General features: G+C 45.5%; 1 protein-coding gene and 1 non-coding gene across 2 annotated transcripts in view; one reads left to right on the top strand and one right to left on the bottom strand.

The window, feature by feature from the left end:
* Window positions 1–544: 544 nt before the first annotated feature.
* Window positions 545–626, bottom strand: trnas-aga (transfer RNA serine (anticodon AGA)). The gene has a single exon. It is a non-coding gene; the product is annotated as a tRNA-Ser (tRNA).
* A 1,867-nt stretch (window positions 627–2,493) lies between these two features.
* LOC130112243 (nucleosome-remodeling factor subunit BPTF-like) overlaps window positions 2,494–22,411 on the top strand; it is a 98,645-nt gene continuing 78,727 nt past the window's right edge. Inside the window, exons 1-4 of the mRNA XM_056279521.1 lie at window positions 2,494–3,265; window positions 5,731–6,553; window positions 11,196–11,247; window positions 11,611–11,779. Coding sequence (XP_056135496.1) covers window positions 2,695–3,265; window positions 5,731–6,553; window positions 11,196–11,247; window positions 11,611–11,779 — 1,615 coding nt within the window. The 5' untranslated portion in view covers window positions 2,494–2,694. The remainder of the gene's footprint in view (window positions 3,266–5,730; window positions 6,554–11,195; window positions 11,248–11,610; window positions 11,780–22,411) is intronic.

Here is a 22,411-nt window from a genome sequence, read left to right on the forward strand (position 1 = left end):
TTCTACTTTCTTGGATGTGTCCAAAGTGAAAGCTTTACTGGACCTTACTAATACACCCATTGTTGATTCAGAATATGCAGTGGCTCGCCAATTCCCAAGTGTGCAAATGAAGGACTCATCTCCACCTGACGGGGTAAATGGACAATGAAAAAAGTTCTAAAACACTTCCAGAAACCTCTCGAAGCGATGCCAAGCATGATGCCGGCGCTAAAGGATGCCTTGCGTTTTGGTGCAAGCACGGCGCTCTGTGAGAACTCTTTTTCCACACTTAAGAACTTTCTTACAGACCATCGTCTCAGCATGCTTCATCGACCAAAGGCCAATTTAATTGAGTTGGCATTTGAAAAGGGCCTAACCAAAAAATTCAGGGAGGAGTGAAAGGACAGCGTTTTGGGAAGATTTCATTCTGCAGCACAGTGTCACCCACCACTCTACTAATGCTGAGTAGGCTTGTATTTTATGCAGGCTAGGCCTTGTGTAGGCCTTGTGAAAAAATGTGAGAGACACTTAAAATAAAATGTGCCAAAACTTCGAAAAAGTTGAACGTTGTCGGCAGGATTCGAACCTGCGCGGGGAGACCCCAATGGATTTCTAGTCCATCGCCTTAACCACTCGGCCACGACAACTGTGTGTCATACATTATGCTAGCTGGCTACTTGTTATGGCTCATGAGATGAGGGGTGGTGGTGGCTATTGTTATATAATCTCTATCTTTTCTCTATCTGTCTTCTATCAACCTCTATCTATCATTTTATCATACTAGCTGGGTATTTGTTATGGCTCAATGGGGGAAACCATTCTGTTATACAACCTCTATCTTTTGTTGTCTTTGTCTCTCACTTAACAGATGACTTGGGTTACGATGACAATGCCCTGCTTTGAAAGGCTTAATGAAGAGTGGGAAGACTAAAAATACACAGACAGAGTTAGGTGGCCAACCGAGAGAGCAAAGCATCATTAGGCCCATTACAGTCAGACTTACTTATTCCACACTAGTCACGTTGGGTGTAATAGATTATGAGTTACATCGATGAAACACTATAAAAGAAACACAAGGTTTATTAACCAATAAGCAAGTGCCTCAATTGTGTTTAATATTCAATTCAATTGAAAACTTTATTGCAGATTCAGGGTCCATAACAGAGTAAAACAAATAGGTAAAAAAAAACCCCAGACAATACACACAGTAAACACAATAAGATAACATAAAAGGAGCAAACCAGTGTCTTATAAGAAGGCAGCTATACCAGTGGTCCCCCTGCCGGGACTGGGAGCGTGTGGCCCTGAATCTTATATTAGTTAAACTCATGATGATTACATGATCAGAGTCATTGAGCCGGCAAATACATTTATACAGGAGATTTCTTAGAAGAGCCTGAAAGGTGTGTTGACTCCTGCAGCCCCAGACATTTCACTTGCACTACACCATCTAGGTCTTTCATGTGTATACTCATGGCATCCTTATTATTATCATTATATTGTGTTTGAGCCTTAATATACGGGTAAACGAGTTTGTAGCCGGATGAACGAGTCATTCATTTTCGCCAGGTACGAAAATGTGCGTGTTGAAGCGTTTAAATAAAGAAGTGGAGCATCAGTTATTAATATTTGATGGTTTTTTGATTGTTTTAGCGCAGTTGTCGTCTGCAGCGTCTGCAGCCTGGTCGGACATTAAGACTTCAGAACGGTTAAATTGAGCTTCCCGGGAAAGCGCTCGGCTGTCGGACGTGCGCTTCTCTTCTCGCTTTGCATGGCGAGAAGAACGGCGGCGGTCAAACCTACATGACCCTGCTCCTGCAGACCTCCTCCACCTCACATGTTGGCTGAACCTCCTCACCGAGAGCGGGCCGGTGAGAACCAACTGCTGGAGGGATACGGTGTTCTCCTTCTTCTTGGCGGTTATTGGCGGTTGGCAAACAACAAATTGGCGCATTACCGCCACCAGCTGGTGTGGAGTGCGGACCAGAATATTATTTACGCTACCACCCCCCCCAAATCTTCTTAATTAACTGTTACTCTAAGAAACGGAAACAAGATTTGTACACTCAGTTGAATTCTAATGTAGAATATCTACTAAATCAAATTGCATTTTTATTTTCCTGAGATTTTGAGTCGGCGCCTTCTTTCTGACAGCACATAACGTGCACACACTTCTTCGTGGCCGCAGTAGTCACACTCGCTTGTGTTGTGTTCGCCTATGTTGAAACGTGTACCGTTTGGTCCAGGGTGCCCAAATCTGAGTCTTGAATTTAATGTCTCATCCCTGCACACCTCATGCCTCACGCCTTGCTCTGAGCTCTGGAAAGGCATATGTCGTTTGCACGGATAACTAATTTTATGAACTACCACGGCAATTGCGTCTATTGTAGAATAGCGGGTCACGTGATCCCCCCCCCCACACACACACACTCACGGAGGCCTGCTGCCGTGTGTTTTCAACGGAGGAAGAGCCGAGAAGAAAAATGGCGTCTGCAGGCGACCCAGAGCGGGACACCGGCCATTCGGATTGAGCTTTGTGCGCGGAATCGAGGCCGCGGCTCGGCGGGACTTCGGGGGGAACGAGGCGAAATTGTTTTTTTTGGCTGTTTTTTTTCCTCCCAACAAAAGCTCGCCGCGATTCTGCGAAGCGTGCGGGCTCGCCGGAGCGAGCGGAGAGATTGAAGCCGAGAAGGCAGACTCTCTCTCTCTCTCACAATGAGGGGGAGAAGAGGAAGGCCGCCCAAACAAGCAGCAGCAGCAGCAGCGATGCGGGACGGATCGCCGGGGCCGGTGCGCGGCTCCCGGGGCGCCAGGAGCCGGGGACTGCGAGGCAGGGGACGCGGTAGGGGACGGGGCCGGGGCCGGGGAGGCGGCGGCGGCGGGGTCGGCGTCGGCTCCGCGGAGCTGGATTCGGACGTCCCCGGCCGGGATAACTTCCACCCGTGCAGGGGCCGCCGGAAAGTTGGAGCGGCGTCGCGGAGCCGAGGAGGCAGAGGCAGAGGCAGGGGCTCGAGAGGAGGACGCGGCGGCAGAGGCGGCGTGAGGCGGCCTCAGACCAAGGTGGTGTACGACGACAACAGCGACGAGGAGGAAAACCTGAGTTTCCGCTCGGAAGACGACGAGCTGCTGAACGAAAACCCGTCGTCGGATCTGGAGGAGGAGGAGGAGGCCTTGGGAAACGACTCCGACTATCTGGGAGAGCTACCGGAGGAGGACGAGGCGGACGATGCCAGCTACTGCACGGAGAGCAGCTTTCGGAGCCATAGCACGCACGGTAGCAACACAGGTACGTCAGCTTGCAGCCGTCCCCCACTTTTTGGGCAGAGGAGTTGGGAGCATGTTCATGTGCACGCAGAAGCGCGGCCGTTTTTACATTTGTTTTAGTGCAGCCCGCTCAGAAACCAAGCTGCATTGTTCAAAATGGAGATTGCACTCCAGAAACGGGCCTTTGTTTACCGTGTGCCGCTCGCTTGCAGGTTCGCATTACAGCCTGCACACACACACACGCACACACGCACGCTTGCAATCACCTCGCACCTTTGCTCAATTTGACAGTTGAGGTTTTTTTTTCGTCAACTAATAGTTACAGAACCGACCCACGCCATTGTAAAAACAAAAATCATGATAATAAGAATTGAATGTTGCGTTCAGTGCGCCGACCCAGAACGGGCAGATAGCGTCTTCGTTTGGTTACCTGGCGTCTCCACTAATAGTGGAAACGTGGAAACGCCAGCTTAATAAAAGTGCAACCGAGGACTTTTCTCAAGTCGTTTCAACGTTTGGCCCTGCAGCAAGGCCATCTCGTCCTCATGCGTTCATTTCCTCTTCCCCCCTCACAAGATTAACGACCTTCAGTCGTCCAGCTGTTGTAATTAAAAGTCGCTGTTTAATCGGACAACACGCCGTCCCCCCACGTCTTTACTGCAAGACCACTTCCTCGGGGAACGTGCTGTGGCGGGGCGCGAGCCGCAGGGCGAGCGCGGCGCGGCGCGAGCGCAGCGGCTTGGACAGGCCAGCGTGCCGACCTTGTTTTGAAATGAGGCGCTCTAATTTCACCTGTTGCAGAAGCGCAACTCATTTGAATATTACGTCGATTGTTGCTTCGTCACCATAGTACACACACGCACGCACACACGCACACACACACACAACTGTCATGTACTATCGTTTGTTGAACAGATGTCTCTTAACGCACTATTACATCATGAAACTTAGTGAAAGATCCAGGGGAGGCCTTGTGACCAACTACAGGACATAATGATAATAATAATAATAATCAGTCCAGAAGATCGCCCTACTCAGAACAGCCCACATATTAAGACGAGTACTGTCAAAAGAAAGTGACATCTGCCCTATAGTGCCTCAGGTGCATAGTTTGGACCCGGCTCTACACCATGTAAGACAGGAGACATGAAAGAAATAATAATAATAATAATCATCATCATCATTACGTTTATATAGCGCTTTTCTAGACACCCAGAGTGCTTCACATTTTCTTATTAAGATATTGTTTTGGGTTTCCAGAATCTAATGGTGTCTTGATTACCTATAATAGTTACCATTATAATGCAGCATTTGATTCTTGGTTAACAAAAAAATAATCATACATTGTATAAAAATAAGCCTATTGAGCAACACTTTAAAGTATTATTGACATTTCTAATTATATTTCCATTCCACTATGTTGTTATGAACAAAGCCTTATTCAAAAAAAATTTTTTTTTTGCATCTTTGCTCTTTTGTTGTAGACATAATTTCTTCAGTGATGTATTTCGGTGGACCAAATCCACTGTGAAATAACATACTTTCAAAGGTTAACAGCTTTCCTGTTTTCCTTTATACCTCCTCATTGCACCCTGGTCAATATTATGCACGGTAAGTGGTTCAGGAAAGATTACACAAATAACTCGACCACAAATGGCCAGCCAGCCTGCATAGCTAATGGACATGTGAACATAGCAGTATTGTGTGTTGGAGCGCCTTTCATGTGACTTACTGCAACAGATATGCTTTACTTAAACTGGCATAGACATACCGGGCATATGTATACACACTGTTCTCACACACACTTTTGCATACATGAAACCGAGGGAAGTATTTGCACACACATTTATGTGCACATGGATGCACCACAAAGTGAGCCTTGCGTTGTCTACTAGAATGTGTTTCTTAGTATCTCCAGGCAGATTGGTGCTTGTTGGTCTCCTGTAATGTCATGTCCCATGTGCACCACAGCTTGAAAAATAATTCTAGTTGAAACCGTATTAGTGCCTGATTTACAGAAATTGGAGGCACTAGTTGTTCTACATAGTATTCAGGATTAATAATTCTGGGAGGGTTAAGATTTAATAGAAAGTTAACTGGTGACATTGGGTTGTTGCAATTTGTTGTGCCTCCCAGATCAGATCATAGAGTCAGAATTTTTCAAGGATCCTCCAGGGGGGAATTCTATTTTCAGGCCATATTGTTAACAGGTTCAGATATTATGTTATTTTCAACAAAAGTCATTGTTAGGTAAGGTGTTTAATCCATCACAGTAGAACGTACAGCCAAAAAAAGTAGGAAGTTATTACCTTCCATTGTTTTCAGTCATTTTCAGTAAAACAATTACAAGATTTTTCTGCACACATATTCATCGACATGTCTATTGTACTCAATTGTGGAGTTTCCATTTTGATCATGAAGACCAGTCAGAAATGACAAACTTCATAATTTTGCATCACTCTATCCTCCATTTTGTCTCTCCTTCAGGGCGGAGAAAGAGTCGGGTATTGCGTCCCCGCTCTCCCATCTTTGAGGCGAAGGATGTTCCTCCTCTGGAGCTGCCCAAGTCCTCTGAGGACCTCCTGATTCCTTCCTCACAGCTCCTCAATGTGTCTGCCGTCTACGAGGTGCTTCGTAACTTTGGCTCTGTGCTTCGCCTTTCCCCGTTCCGCTTTGAGGACTTCTGCGCAGCTCTGGCAGGCCTGGAACAATGTACACTGTTGGCCGAGACCCACATCTCCCTCCTCAAAGCTATTCTCAGAGAGGAAGACACCTCGAACACAACATTTGGCCCCGCTGACCTCAAGGACTCGGTCAACTCCACTCTGTATTTTATTGACGGTATGACCTGGCCAGAAGTGGTGCGGGCCTATTGCGAGAGCGACCTTGAGTACCGGCACATCCTGCCATATCAAGAGAGTGAGGATTACCCATATGAACCAATTGAAAGCAAAATCAAAGTCCTCCAGTTCTTGGTGGACCAGTTCCTGGCAACAAACATTGCACGGGAGGAGTTGATGTCTGAAGGTGTGGTGGCCTACGATGACCACTGCAGGGTGTGCCATCGCCTAGGTGACCTGCTGTGCTGTGAGACGTGCTCAGCAGTGTACCACCTGGAGTGTGTAAAGCCACCTTTGCAGGAGGTGCCAGAGGACGAATGGCAGTGTGAGGTGTGTGTAGCTCACAAGGTCCCAGGCGTTGTGGACTGCATTCCAGAAGCCCAGAAGAGCCGCCCATACATACGTCAGCTGCCCATCGGCTATGACCGGCATCGCCGCAAGTACTGGTTCCTGAATCGCCGCATTGTAATGTAAGTTGGCGATGTCTTTTAAGTTTTCTGTGTGTGTCTGTGTGTGCATACGTGTTGGGAGATAATAGTTGTCAAGAGTTCAGTGTCTGAAACTTATGTGTTTTCTCACTATGGTTTGCTTGTTAATTGAGTTCATGTCCTGATGACATGTTGCCCTAAAGTTGAAGTCCAAATTGTTCCCATCATTGCAATATTAATAGCACTAGTTGTTTCCCTTATATTTGCACCAGCTGTCTTGCTTAGTTTTTTTCTTTTTTTAAAGAAAGTAGAGCGCAATGATGATGCTGAACAGGTTGGTTATCCACAAATCTTATGCATATTCTATGTACCAGATCGGCAACATATAGTCAATGTATGTAGCCACATACAAGCATGTTTGTCAGGTATTAGATGTAAACATGCGGACGCTACACTATGTTCATTTCAAATGAGAACAGGTCTGCAGAGCAGAAATATATCTGCACACCGAACAACACTGATGCAACAACTCTAAAACACAGTGGTTGATGGTCAGCTGTACTATGCCTGTACTGCATGTAGCATGTGATGTAGCTCTTGAGCAGCCCAAGATGGTGTGGGTGCTGGATCAGCAGCAGTATGGATCACCTGAAAAAAAGTGAGATTTTAAGAAGATACCAGCCCCAGGCTTCTTCAGCAATAGGAGCTCTTCCTGTGCTGCCTCCCACTCACCAAATATGCTCTCTGCAGGTGCCATGTAATAGATCTTCACTGCCCCCTCTGAGACTGTCTGTGTGTTTGTGAGTGTTCTTGTGTATACAAGCAACATGCATGGAAGTCAGTTTGTGCAGCTGGGTGTACGTGCAGTGAATACACATAGATTTTGTGTGTGTGTGTGTGTGTGTGCGCGCGCGCACGCGCGCCCATGTGCATGCAGTAAAGCCCTAGGAGGATGCTGAATAGACACTATTGTAACTTGGCCGTGGGCCTCCCAGTCTCTGGCATGGCCTGTGCTGGGCAAAAAGCTGTCAGATCTTCCATTGTGTTGCTACCACAGTTTCCAGCTCTTCCAGGTCAGAAGTATTTCTTATTGTGGTACATGTTGGATGGTGTTCTTCACCCTGATGCCCTGCATAGATCTCGTTTTAAAGGGACAGTTTTTTTTTTCCAGGGAGGAGTAGCTCTACCCTGTGCCAGTGTTTTCAGTCATGGTGTCTTAAAAAGCATACTTATCTGCATTTTAAAAGTAAAGTCGCTTGGTTGATTCTTTTTTCTTCCTTTTGTGTGTGTGAAGTGACGTTCTTGCCCGATGGAATTGATTCCTCAGAAGCATTAATATTTGTGCATGTATGCAGGACTTTCCAAGGATATGGAGTAACCAGCTAAGGGGATCCGGGGGCATCCCCCCCCCCCCCAGGGGGTTGACTGTAAAAGCCCAAATTTGGTGGCCTCTGGCACATTCTAGTGCATCTGGCCTATCATATATTTTGATCTTAATTATTGCATATTTTAATGAGTTTGCCTACCTGATTGTAAACATGTAGTGAATTATTGTAAAGGAAAGTTTGGCTTCTTGTGTTTTTTAGCCCACACAGTCTAAATAGCTGTTAATATTTAAAACCACGCCTATTTCTGACTGATAAGAACTTTTGTAATTAAGAATCGTTTAGACCTTATTTCTTGTTTTTTATTTATTTATTGACACCTTCACTGGAAGGTTTATCAAGACATACCACACTGATGATTAATGCTCTGTTTTACTGGGAACAAATGTGCTGTTATTCAACCAAAATAAACAAGGTTATTTTAAGGGGTAACATGTGGGGCGTCCGGATGGCATGGCGGTCTAGTCCGTTGCCTACCAACATGGGGATCGCCAGTTCAGATCCCCGTGTTACCTCTGGCTGTGTCTGCGGGTGGGAAGCCGGATCTGGGTATGTGTCCTGATTGTTGCACTAATGCCTCCTCTGGCCGGTCGGGGCGCCTATTTGGGGGGGAGGGGGAACTAGAGGAATAGCATGATCTTCCCACGCACTACGTCCCCCTGGTCAAACTCCTCACTGTCAGGTGAAAAGAAGCGGCTGGTGACTCCACATGTGTGGGAGGAGACATGTGGTAGTCTGCAGCCCTCCCCGGATCAGCAGAGGGGGTGGAGCAGAGACCGGGACGGCTCGCAAGAGTGGGGTAATTGGCCAAGTAAAAGCCCCCCCCCAAAAAAGTGAGAACATGTTTTTAATCCCATGTCTTATCTAGCCTATGTATTGGTTTTGAATTATTTATAATAATAATTATTATTGTAACAGTATTTACTACATTAGTTTTCCGAGTTGAATTAGTTATTATTTATGATAATAATTATTATTATTGTAACATTATTTACCACATTAGTTTGCCTAGTTGGTCAGTGGAAAAGCTACAAAGCGTTCTAGGACATTTTGAACTGTAATGTGGCTGTGATGCCGAGACATTTGGTTCAAGACCTACCAAATCAAATGGGAAACAGAATACTGGCGTGACGTTGTGAATGCATGCTCGCCTGTGGTCGAAGGATGATGCTGATGAGATGATGATGATGCTGAGACATGTGTAGCCTACAGGTTCCTCGTATAACAGGCCTGTTACTTTGACAACATTACTTGTTTTAGTGTGTTTGCGTTTTACAGATGGCTCTGCTGTAAAAAGTGCATTATAAATAAATATAATTCGTTTATTCATTAAGCCCGTAACGGCCGTGTGGCGTGTATGGAAAATGCAGCGCTTTTAGTGGACTTTTTAATACTTGCTACAAGTAAGCGTCAAGTTGCTGCCACCGGTGTTTTCCCAAGTAGCCTGTCTAATGAGGACGTCCCCCGTGTGTGCAATCAATTCTTTTTTCTTTTTTACATTTTTCTTGCCCCAACTGTATCCGGCCAATTACCCCACTCTTCCGAGCCGCCCCGGTTTCTGCTCCACCCCCTCTGCTGATCCGGGGAGGGCTGCAGACTTACACATGTCTCCTCCCACACATGTGGAGTCACCAGCCGCTTCTTTTCACCAGACAGTGAGGAGTTTGACCAGGGGGACGTAGTGCGTTGGAGGATCACGCTGTTCCCCCCCAGTTCCCCCCTCCCCCCTGAACAGGCACCCAGACCGACCAGAAGAGAGGCTAGTGCAGCAACCAGGACACATAACCACATCCGGCTTCCCACCCGCAGACATGGCCAACTGTGTCTGTAGGGACACCCGACCAAGCTGGAGGTAACATGGGGATTCGAACCGACGATCCCTGTGTTGGTAGGCAACCACACCACCCAGACGCCCCATCAATGCAGTTCTTAACATGTTTTGTTGTCAGTTATTTTCCTTGTATTTGTCAAACACTGAAGGCGACTCTCTGCTCTCTACTTGGCAGGACACAACCGCTCAGTTGACTGAGCGCACACACATTCACACACACACACACACACACACACACACACACACAGCACATGTGAGGATGGGACTGATACAGACAGACAGGCACATTTCTCCGTCATCATGCTCGTGTGGTTGTGAAGCGGAGGCTAGTGGTTGTAAATGTCCTTGCATAGCGAATCACAACTTGTTAATCAGAACTGTTTTATTAGAATCAAAAGTTAGTATATTAAAGTAGCCAGCTGGGTTTAAATGAGTAGTTGGCTGTTTGGCCGGCACTTGTCCTGCAGTCCCATTCCATCATTTTCACTTTTTTAATATAAAAACAATAATAAATCAAAATGACTCTAGAACAAGGCTGCAATAAGTGCAACTGCAAATATTCCTGCTGTAGTTGTGAAGCACCATGTGATTCAGACATCACTAAAAGCTGTTCAGCCAGGCGGCCGGGTAGCGTGGCGGTCTATTCCGTCGCCCACCAACACGGGGATCTCCGGTTCGAATCCCCGTGTTACCTCTGGCTTGGTCGGGCGTCCCTACAGACACAATTGGCCATGTCTGCGGGAGGGAAGCCAGATGTGTGCCCTGGTTGCTGCACTAGCGCCTCTTCTGGTCGGTCAGGGCACCTGTTGGGGGGGGGGGACTGGGGGTAATAGCGTGATCCTCCCACGTGCTACGTCCCCTTGGTGAAACTCCTCACTGTCAGGTGAAAAGAAGCGGCTGGTGACTCCACATGTATCGGAGGAGGCATGTGGTAGTCTGCAGCCCTCCCCGGATCAGCCGAGGGGGTGAAGCAGAGACCGGGATGGCTTGGAAGAGTGGGGTAATTGGCCAGGTACAATTGGGGAGAAAAAGAGGGAAAATACCAAAAATAAGTAAATAAAAGCTGCTCAGCCGTCCGTGTGACAAGGACGCACCAGCAGATTGTGACTCGGGCTGCAGCCTCACTCGTTCGCGTTCTGCAGCTGACATGGAAAGAAACGAGCAGATAAACCTAACCAAGAGGACAACAGAAGAGTCTATAAACATATTTAAACTGATTTAAATGGAATGAATGAATGCAGAATTGAAACCATTTTTTTCTTGAGATTATAAAACCTAATGAAAATTACTTTGCTCTCTTCCTCTCTCGTTTATTTTCCCCATCAACCTCTTTCTTTTTACAACCTGCAATCCTCCCTCTGTCTTTCCTCCCTCTCCTCTACTTTCTTGCCTCTCTCTGTTGCTCCTGCCATGCTCCTTGATTTCTGCTTTCCTCTCTCCTCTCTCTCCTCCCCTGTCTCCCCTACAGAGAGGAGGATGGTGAACAGGAGGACAAGGCCATCTGGTACTACAGCACCAAGGTATGTGAGGTCTCAACTTTTTTTTTTTTTTTTTTTGTGAAACAGGAATGTGGCACTCCTACGAAGCAGAGCACATATTTATTTATAGTAATGATTTAAGGTTCTGATGTTCTCCCAGATATGGACCTGCTTTGTCTGGTGGTTACTGATCATCTTCCTGTTCCATCTTCAGCAAGCCTAGCCCTTCAAAAGAAAGCTCTCCGTGGTGTTTTCGTGCTGTATTCATTGTAAAATGTCCTTTTTTAAATTATTACTTAAGTAGTCCCCCGTCTTACACGTCCTTACTTTTTTCTCCCATCCTTCTTCTCCATTCTCCTACTCTTTCTTGACTCTACTCTGAATTCTGCCCCTTTAAAAACCCAGGTCCAATTGGCTGAACTGATAGACTGCCTGGATAAGGAGTATTGGGAGGTTGACCTGTACTTGGCGCTGGAGGAGATGCGGGAGGAGGTACACACCCACATGGATATCACAGAAGATCTGACAAACAAGGCCCGGGGCAGCAACAAGTGCTTCCTCACTGCCGCCAATGGTAAGTCAGCCATCGATCGGCAGTCTAGTTTCGAGAATGAAACCACGCTGGGTTTTCCTCAAAACGCATCACTGTCCATCGTCGTTTGCTGTTGAGATGGTTAGTTGCCTTTGTGTCTGTGTGTTTGATTGTGTCTAAAAGGGAAAAGAAGCTGATATCATCCCGACCTGACTTTGTTATCCTTTTTCCTCAGAGCAGTCTGTCCCACTCGATGGCCTTGTTCAGACTGCCAGCCCAAATCAATTTTTTGGTATATCTATATTGATTTAGGAAAGTCTGGACAGTGAAAAAAGCACATGAAATGCAGTTTTTGCAAATTGGCTCTAAACCACATTTGGAGGTGGTTTGAAATGCGATTCCAATCATGTTTCTACAGATGTGTCTCAGTCCGGATGCTCTGGGCACCTAAATTTGATCTCAAACTGTTTTGCATCACTCACAATGCAACACGACCGCGTCAAATCCATAGTGACGGAAGTGGAGCCCGCCATAGCTGCAGAACAGGACATCGCAAGTATACCAGCCTCCTCTGTCGCTGAGTTTGTCTGGTGCGAGTTTGCGCTGCGACTTGACGGTGCAATTGTTTGGAGGGCAAGATTGATGGATCTCCATTTCTCATGCTTCTGCGTCACCAGCGTACCTTGTTAATCACACCTACGTTGTTACCACAGCAACCCATGCAGTTAGGTTGGTGATATCTGGACACACAAATCCGATCGGATCACTTGCAAATAACAGTGCAGACAGTCTGTCTTAAAGATCTGATTTGAGAAACAAATCCGATATACCTGCAGTCTGAACAATGCCTATCTTTTCCACGGTGTTTGTCGTTCTTCCTCTCTATCACTCTCTCTTTCCTCTTCGGTACCTTTGAATCCCACCCAGTCAAAGAAAGCTGGGACATGATGGAAAACTGTCTGTCTTTATGTGACCTTGCTCAGGTCCCGGCTTGGCAGGCTTCCAGTTGTTGAGATTCCTTTCAGTCGCCTCATTCTCTGCTTCATTGAGTTTTTTTTTTAGTTTTTTTTTTTAATTCAAATCATGCTCTGTATCATGCATCCTTGACAGTGCTGAGAGCCAAAATAGTTAAAAAAAAATGTCAGCTTCAGCAACAGGGTGACTACAGCTCAAATGGATTTCTTATTGGTTACATAGCAACAGCTGGAGTGAGGGGCCAGCAGTTTTCCCAAATATCTGCTGCTCACAAATAAATCACAAACAGTAAGTGAAATAGGCTGATGCCTTGCTTAATTTTCCCTCTCCAAATGAACAACCACTCTTGATTTGGGGAGACGAAGTAGAGACCTTGGTCATGAAGGAGGAGGTATTCGCAGCTCTTGCTGGGTTCCTCCAGTATTTAGTTTGCTATAGTGCATGGATTCACGCGAGCTGAACATCATCCTAAAAGTGTCAGCATACGTATTGTAACATACTAAATGCTAATCACAGAGATAAAACCACCAATCTTCTGGTCACACGGCTGTAAGTTGACCAAAGAAGAGAATTTCCACCTCAGGGCTCCAGACTAACTGTTTTTACTAGAAGCACCGTAGCCCCTTACTGAACATTTTGGAGCACAAGCAGAAAATTTAGGGGCACACCTTAAATCAACCTGCAATGCAATTATTCACATTCCCCCCCATTTTAACTGTATTACTGATAAATGCTTTGGTAATAAATAGACAGCTTACAGAAATTACAATGTGCTGTTTTATTTTAAGTTCACAATGTCACCTTTTAATTGAAATGATGCTTTTTTTGAACCAGACAAATTGAATGTAAACATAAGGTATGTGGTCAGTAGCATTACTGTCATTACAGTACAAGAACCACAGTTTAACAAATGTACATTCATAAATGTAAACAAAGTATGTGGTCAGTAACCTTCCTGTCATTACAGTAGAAAAACCACAACTAAACAAATACATTAAACATAAACAGGAGATAAGTGGTTACTGGACAGTAACTTTACTGTCATTACAGCATCAGAACAAGTAAACTAGTTGTGCCTCTCCGTACTCTCCCTTAGAGCACATCCCCCTGTGGGCCACTTGGAGGCTCTGACGGCCAGCCTTTGTAGTTGGGCCTCCTAGATCTTTTACCCTGCTGAACCACATTTGTACAGCCTCCTTGGCATCAAACTCGTCCAAGCTTGGTCCCTCCATACTTATTCTAATCAGGTCCATCACTGTGTCTACATGCAGGGACCCTCTGACATCAGATTTAATCCTCTTCTGTGCTGAAATCCCCCTTTTTAACAATTCAATGTGACCCTTGAATTTGGTGAATGGTAGTTCCTGCTTGGCTATGAAATATGCTGTGTTGAATTTCACTATCATTTCAGCTTCATCTGCTGACTGAATGGTAGCTTCCTGCCTGCAAAATGCTGTTGGAAGTGACGATGCAGTTTCATTAGTCTATCTGTCTTGGTTTATTTTATGCTTCAAGCTGCTGTAGTGCTTAACTAGTGTGTCATGTTTAAACAGTGCAGTGCCGGTTGCCTCGGCAGACTTGGTTTTCCCCGCATGTTTTGGACCACATTTAGAGCAGAAGATCCAGTTCATGGTGCTGGTGTTTTTGCAATATCTAAGCCACGTAAACGCCCTTAGCCATTCCTGTCGGAAACATTTTCTTGCCTTTTTCACCACAACAGCTTCTTCTGAATCTGACTCGTCGTCTGATTTTTTTCTCCTCGGCAATTTGTTGCTGTAGAGGGCCTGGCTCTGGTACAGGAAGAACCGTATGTGGAAAAAATACATCAATGGTTCGTTTCGCCATTGTTGACTGAGTGTGACATTAGACGCGACGACAGCGAGACACACCGACGAGTGTAGATGATGTGACCTGCGCAGTTGACTAATCACTCCCGGACCCTCCCCCTCTCACACACATTGGTCTACACTGGCGGACTCTCCCTCCTCATTTTTCAACGTGGGAAAAAAGAAAAAAAACCGTTGGCAAATTTGCAGGTGGCACTCGTGCGAGTAGTTGTAAAAAATACTCGCACTCTCTCAAAAAATGGTCGCAAAATGCAACCATTTGGTCGCAGTCTGGAGCTCTGATCATGGATTTGGAGCCCTTATATGGCAAATATACTTGGCTGCTATTTTCACGATTAATGAGGTTGCAGTGAGTGCGATTTCAAAAAAGGGACTCGTGGTATGAGCGCCTATGTACAGTGATAGAGAAAGGAAGCTACAACCCATTTCAATTCCGTGGTTTTATTTCTTAGGGCATCATTATCCCTCATATAGTGCTCACCAAGTCCTAACAATAGATAAATCCAACCTCGTGTTATGAAACATAGAACAGATTGCACTTGTCATCATTTATTTCAGAAAAAAAAAACCATATAGAAGCGTTACGCAAAATAACAGGAGCACATCTATTTAGTAACTTCTCGAACTTCCTCCAGTGACACCAACTTGACCCATTCTGCATTACCAGGCTGCTTCAGCTATTTAATGTTTGAGGGTTTATGCATAGCTCTCCCCTACAACATCTCAGTTGGGCTTAAGTGTGGACTTTGACTTAGCCATTACAAAGGCTCCCTTCTTTTTTTTATCTATTCATTCAAATATATACAGTGTGTTCTTATGACCTTGCCCTGTTTCATCGTCCACATTCAGCCAAGCTTTAGTCTTCGGACAGATGGTCTCACATTTTCCTTGAGTATATGCCGACACACAGGAATACCTGATAGATTTCATTGTGAGATATCCACAGAACAGCTACCACACTTCCAGCACCATGCGTAATTGTTTGTTTGATATTCTTGTGATGATTGGGGGTGTTTGGTGTTCACCATATGTGATGTCTTTTTTACGGTCAGGAATCTCGTCTTTGTTCTCGTCTAGCCAGAGGTTATTGTCCATAAAATGGGTCATACAGGTGTAATTTTGAAAGTCAAAGCTGTGCTGATGGTGATCTTTTTGGAAAGATGGGACTTTCTCCTGGCTGCTGTACCATATAAGCCAAACTTGTTAAGGCTTTTCCATTCGCTCCAGTCAGGAACTCTTAACATATGTTGTGATGAGACAGGCCAGTAGTGTAGTTTTTGGCCTCTTTGCAGTTTCTCAGAACATCATGCAGTCTGATTTTGGGGTAAATTGGCTGGAACGCTGCCTCATTGGTAGAGCGCCATCTGTCTCAACTATTCTCCATTTGTAAATCATCGTTCTCACAATGTAATGACGAGTTACCTTAGTAGCTCTTCCCAGACTGATGCACAACATCAACTGCCTCTCAGAAATGATAACACATAATCCATTATTTGGCTCACTGTGTTAACGCAAACCTAAATGCTCCAGACCCAACTGTCAGTTCCTGTGTTTACATACCAGTTGTAGCACTTCCTGATGATCAATCAGGTCACCACATGCAGTTGGTTAGCAGAACCTGTTTCTACTTAACCTTTCTAATTGATATGGAACCACAAAAGGTGTACTTGGTTTTCACATGACTTCTTCATGTTAGGTTTTTGGCTAGTAATTACTGCTCATTGAGGCGTAGACTTGAATTTTGGTGCCAAGAAATTGGTTGTGCAGAAAGAAAGCCACTTTTTTACTTTTATTTTTTAGAAAGCTATTTTATTTTTGTCATTGCACAGTTGCATTTAACCCATCCTATTTTATAGGAGCAGTGGGCAGCTGCAGATGGGGGCTGATACAGTGAGCTGGGTGAGTTTGGAGTGGAGGATATCTGAGACGATGGTGTTTAACGCTGAGCTGAAGTCCACAAACAGGACCCTTGCATATGTCCCAGGGGAGTCGAGGTGTTGAAAGATGTAGTGCAATCCCATGTTGACTGCATCATCCACTGACCCGTTTGCTCGGTAGGCAGACTGCAGGGGGTCGAGCAGGGGGCCTGTGATTTCCTTCAGGTGGGCCAACACCAGTCTCTCGGAAGGATTTCATGACCATAGACATTAGGGCAATGGGCCTGTAGTCATTTAATCCTGTGATACGGGGTTTCTTGGGGACCGGGATGATAGTGGAGCTCTTGAAGCAGGAGCGGACTTCACACAGCTCCAGTGATCTGTTGAAGATCAGTGTAAAAATGGGGGCCAAATGGTCAGCACAGACTTTAGGACAGGAGGGTGACATGCCATTCAGGCCAGTGCTTTCCATAGTCTTCTGTTTCTGGAAGAGCTGGCAGGCGCACATCCTCAACACAGATCCTGAGTGCAGGTTGGAGTGGCTGGCAGGGAGTGCAGTTGGTTGTGTATTGTGGCTGGAGAGGGGGAGGGATGTGAAAGTTTGTTTTTCAAACCTGCACTAAAACCCACTTAGATTGTCAGCCAGTTGATGGTTCCCTGCAGTGTGGGAGGATGGTCTCCTGTAGTTGTTAAAGGTACAGAAGGTTTTAGTGGGCACACACACGTCCTCACAAAAGCTGATGTAAAATGTCACAGTGTCAGTAAGTTCGTCCAGGTCTGTAGATGCAGCCTCAAAAACACTCCAGTCAGTGCAGTTGAGGCAGACCTGGAGCTCCAGTTTTGACTCATTGGTCCATTTCCTCACAGTTTTAACCACAGGCTTTGCAGATTTTAGTTTCTGCCTGTAGGTTGGGATAAGATGAATCAGACAGTGATCAGAGAGGTCCAGGGCTGCATGGGGGACAGAGTAGTAGGTGTCCTTTAATATTGTGTAACAATGATCCAGAGTGTTTTTGTCTCTGGTGGGACATTTAATATGCTGTCTGTATTTTGGCAGTTTGTGTCTGAGGTTTGCTCTGTTAAAATCCCCAAGGATAATGAGTAGGGAGTCTGGATATTTGCGCTCCATGTTTTTAATTTGATCAGCCAGGTCTCTTTTTTTTTTTTTTGTATTTTCAGCCTTTATTAGATAGTGAAAGTTGAGAGAGACAGGAAAGGCAGGGGAGAGAGGGGGGATGACATACAGCAAAGGGCCCGAGCTGGATTTGAACCCAGGCCGCTGTGGTAAGGCCCTATGTGGTACACGCTCTACCAGGTGAGCCACCGGGGCGCCCTCAGCCAGGTGTTTTAATGCCTCTTTAACATATAGACACTGATCAGAATAAATGATGAACATTTTCAGTGGCTGTTTTCAGTTGGCTGTTAAAAAGAGGTTGACTTGCATTTATAATGCAAAGTAAATGAGGTTCTGGATTGTTTGGCAGACATGGTTCAAGCCGAAATTACAGAAGAAGTGAAAAACAATGAAGTCTTAAGCATCATGGCAGGTGAAACAAAAGATGTAAAAAAAGAAGAAATTCTATGGTACTCGGGTACTATTTCAATGGAGCTATCCAGGAGAGTTTTCTCCATTTTTAATCTTCTGAGAGGCTAGATGCAGCAGGGCTTATTTAAAAAAATAACACGCATGGTCTGAAATACAAAAACAACCTTGTAGGCCAAGCATATGATGGTGCTGCTGTCATGAGTGGTAAGCATTCTGGGGTCCAGGCTAGAATCAAAGAGCAAGTGAAATATGCCTTTTACATCCATTGCAATACCCACTGTCTAAATTTAGTTTTGGTAGATACAGTCAAAGCTGTACCAGAGGCAGAGGAGTTCCTCTCCTTCCTAGAAAAACTACCTAGTCATATGTCCATCCTAAATGGCTAACTATGCAAAGAGAGTTGTACGAAGGTGCACCAAGAGAGCTCCAGCGATTAAGTGACACTCTGTGGGCATGTTGATTTGTAGCTCTGCGTAACATTATGGATAGACTGCCTGCCCTTAAGCAAGTACTTCATGAGATAGCCCAAGAATACAATGGTGAAAGCTCTATTGAGGCTCGAGGTCTATTGGCACAGAGCTTGAATTCAGTGTCCATCTTGTTACACTCCGTAAAGTGTTTGGAGACACAGCATTTCTCTCTGATATGCTACAGTCTTCATCAATTGACTGTTCAAAAGTTCAGACATTGAATGACTTCAGGCAGGAATCATTTTTTGATAACTTGTGGGATGAAGTGTTGAACATTTCTGAGCAATGTGATACAGCCAGCTGCAAAACGACAAAAAAGGCCAAGCTCTAAACTAGGTGGACACTGTGTACTGACTACTGTTGGTCAGAGAGAGTCAGAACCAGATAAAGACCTTGTCATTGAGCAGATGCTCAATGAGCTTAACAGATGATTTTCAAAGACAAGCTGTGACATAATGAAAAGCATCCAAGCTCTAAACCCCAAAAGTGATGCATTTCTGAAAGAGACAGCTCTGTTTTCATTTGCTCGATTGTATGATTCAAATATTGATGACTTGGGGCATGAACTACATCAGTTCAGCCAAATTTTAGAAAGGAAAATACAGACTGGGATGCAGAGACCTTCTATTATAGTAGAGCTGGTACTGTTCATTGAGCCATATAAAGAAGTGGGTTTTTTTAGCTCTTCAGACTCTGCAAAATAGCAGTCGCGATCCCAGTGAGTTCTGCTTCTTGTGAGCAGAGTTTTTCTACGCTGAAGCCAAAAACTTACCTCAGGTCCACCATAACTGATGAGAGACAGCAATCTGGGTGTACTAAGTATTGAGTCTAGGAGGGCAAAGGCTTTGAATCTTGACTCATTTGTTGATCGGTTTGCCAAAAATCACAAAAACCACAGAATACAGTTGCTGTAATGTGAAAGTCTAGAAAGGAAGATACTAACTGGGATGCAGAGACCCTCTAGTACAGTAGAACTTGGAACTATTCATTGAGTCTAATAAAGAAGTGTTGCAGCAAAGAATGTGCTGTAACTTGAGCTGAAACGAACAGGAATGAGCTTTATTTTGTTTTCAATATTGTAACTTAATAAAATTGTAACTAAGTTACTGAAACAAATACTGTTACTGAAACAAATACCAATCATGGTATTTTATGTTGTTGTTTTTTGTGTGCTATTACATTATATACTGAACTAAAATTTTTGAAAGCTTGAACACTCTGTCTCTTTTGTCCCGGGTCGAATGTGCCCTCTGACAACACAACTGCCCTCACCAGTAAAATTGGTCTAGAACCGCCACTGGCGGTGAATAGAATGGTTTACAATTAATGAAAAATGTCTCTAAGTGAGGGCTGCAGGATTTCAACACTGTGACATCCGTACACCAACCTTCATTTATGTAGAAGCATATGCCGCCACCCGTCCCGTACTTTTCCCGATAGCTCCGTATTGCAGTCTGCGCGGAAGAGTTGGAACTGCTGCAAAGAAGTGTACTGTCCGTGACAAAGCCAGGTTTCAGTGAGACAGGACAACAGATCTGGAAAAGTCCAAGTTTTTTCTGTTTAGGAGTAGCAGTTTATCCATCTTGTCGGCCAGAGAGCGGACATTCTCCAGGTGGATTGACGGGGGCATGGTTCTAAATCCCCACTGTCGCAGTTTAACGAGCGCTCCAGCTCACTTCCCCCTTCGGCGTAGTTCGCACAGGGCTGTACCGATCAAGACCTTGTCAAGACTTTTGTTAAAGGTGTTGTCTGGGTGGCGTGGTGGTCTATTCCGTTGCCTACCCACACGGGGATCGCTGGTTCAAATCCCCGTGTTGCCTCTGTCTTGGTCAGGCGTTCCTACAGACACAATTGGCCATGTCAGCGGGTGGGAAGCCAGATGTGGGTATGTGTCCTGGTTGCTGCACTAGCGCCTCCTCTGGTCGATCAGGGCGCCTGCTCGGGGAGCAGGGGGAACTGGGGGGAATAGTGTAATCCTCCCACATGACGGGGGTGGCTCGGAAGAGTGAGGTAATTGCCTGGATACAATTGGGGAGAAAAGGGGGGGGGGACTTTTGTTAAAATGTTTAAGTAAAGTTGGTAAAAAAAAAGTCTGTTCAGTTTGTCCAGTGGATGGTTGGAGACTTAAAAGTTCTTCCCTGTTGTATGTAATCAGTAAGGGGGTGCTGGAAACAAAACAACAAAAATGAACAAAAATAGAAAAAGTACAAGAGCACAGCACTGAGGCTACCATCCACAGCGCCATATTGATGACAAGTAAACAGGGAAGCTGCTGTTTTTCTGGATAAAAAGCACTCTAACGTTTACATTTTTCAACCGATTTCAATGAGTAGTTTTTATATTCAACGGTTTATGATCTGTGAGTACAAAAAGGAGGAGGAGTGTGTCCGTTTTTCGAACATCAGAATTGCATCTCTGCTCTCCACAGATGATGTGGTTTTGTTGGCTTCATCAGAACGCGACCTCCAGTGCGCACTGGGGCGGTTTGCAGCTGAGTGTGAAATGGCTGGAATGAGAGTCAGCACCTCCAAGTCCGAGGCCATGGTTCTCTACCGGAAAATGGTGGATTGCTCCCTCCGGGTTGGGGATGAATTGTTGCCTCAAGTGAAGAAGTTCAAGTATCTTGGGGTCTTATTCACGAGTGAGGGTAGGATGGAGCGGGAGATTGACAGGCAGATTGGTGCAGCATCAGCAGTGATGCAGGCGTTGTACCGGACCGCTGTGGTGAAGAGGGAGCTGAGCTGGAAGGCAAAACTCTCAATTTACCAGTCAATCTTCGTTGCAACCCTCACCTATGGTCATGAGCTTTGGGTAGCGACCAAAAGGGTGAGATCGCGGATACAAGCGGCTGAAATGAGTGTCCTCTGTAGGGTGTCTGGGTTCAGCCTTAGAGATAGGGTGAGGAGCTTGGACATCTGGAGGGAGCTCGGGAGTAGAGCCGCTGCCCCTTTGCGTCGAGAGGAGCCAGTTGAGGTGGTTCGGGCATCTGATTAGGTTGCCTCCTGGGCGCCTTCCTTTGGAGGTTTTCTGGGTATGTCCAACTGGGAGGAGACCCCAGGGTAGACCCAGAACTACCTGGAGGGACTACATGTCCAATCTGGCCTGGGAATGCCTTGGGATCCCCCAGGAGGAGCTGGAGGGTGTTGTTGGAGAGAGGGAGGTCTGGAGTGCCCTACTTAGCTTGCTGCCACCGCGACCCGACTCCGGAGAAGTGGCTGAAGATGAATGAATGAATGAGTACAAAAAAAGTTTTGTCTCCAGTTACTTAGAATCTCAATAGTTAGGCTATAATCGCTGCAAGATTTTCAAGAGAAGAGTGTCTATCAACATTGGTCTTACATGAGCTGAACTAGAAGAGTGCACATGCAGAGCCCCGACGAGGCATATCTCCCCTTCTCCGGTGCTCAGACTTAGGTGATGTGACGGAGCGGCTCCGTCACTGACTGTGGGCAGCGCTCACACACATACACACACTACTCATTCCCTACTCCCTTCCATTCTTGCTAAGTAGGTAATAAACCTTGCTACCATCCCTCTTTCCTTCTCCGTTTCAGTACAGCGACCGAGGGTGCACACTTGGTAGTTCTATATTTATTTATGCATACATTCACAAAAATGTTTAATTCGCTTACCATTTGTTGTAGTGCATTGCATAATCACAACGCCATGTCTCTTCAATGAGTTTGGCTGGCAAAAGAGGGACGTAACATTTTCCTGTGTTAAATAGGATGTGCTTGCATGCTTTCATGGTCACATGAACTGCATAATTGTGTCTTGAGTGTAATGTTCATTTTTGCTGCAGAGAAGTTGTTTTGGTTGAAGGAGAATGTTTATAAAGATATGGATAATCCTTGTTTAAAATGTGTTAATTGTATTTTTTTATATAATTATTAAGCCTATTGGGAGGGGCTACCAGTTTAAAAGGGCTGCCTTTGGGGCGTCAGGGTAGTGTAGCGGTC

This window comes from Lampris incognitus, chromosome 5 (genome assembly GCF_029633865.1).
Source record: "Lampris incognitus isolate fLamInc1 chromosome 5, fLamInc1.hap2, whole genome shotgun sequence".
In the NCBI taxonomy this organism is placed as follows: Eukaryota; Metazoa; Chordata; class Actinopteri; order Lampriformes; family Lampridae; genus Lampris; species Lampris incognitus.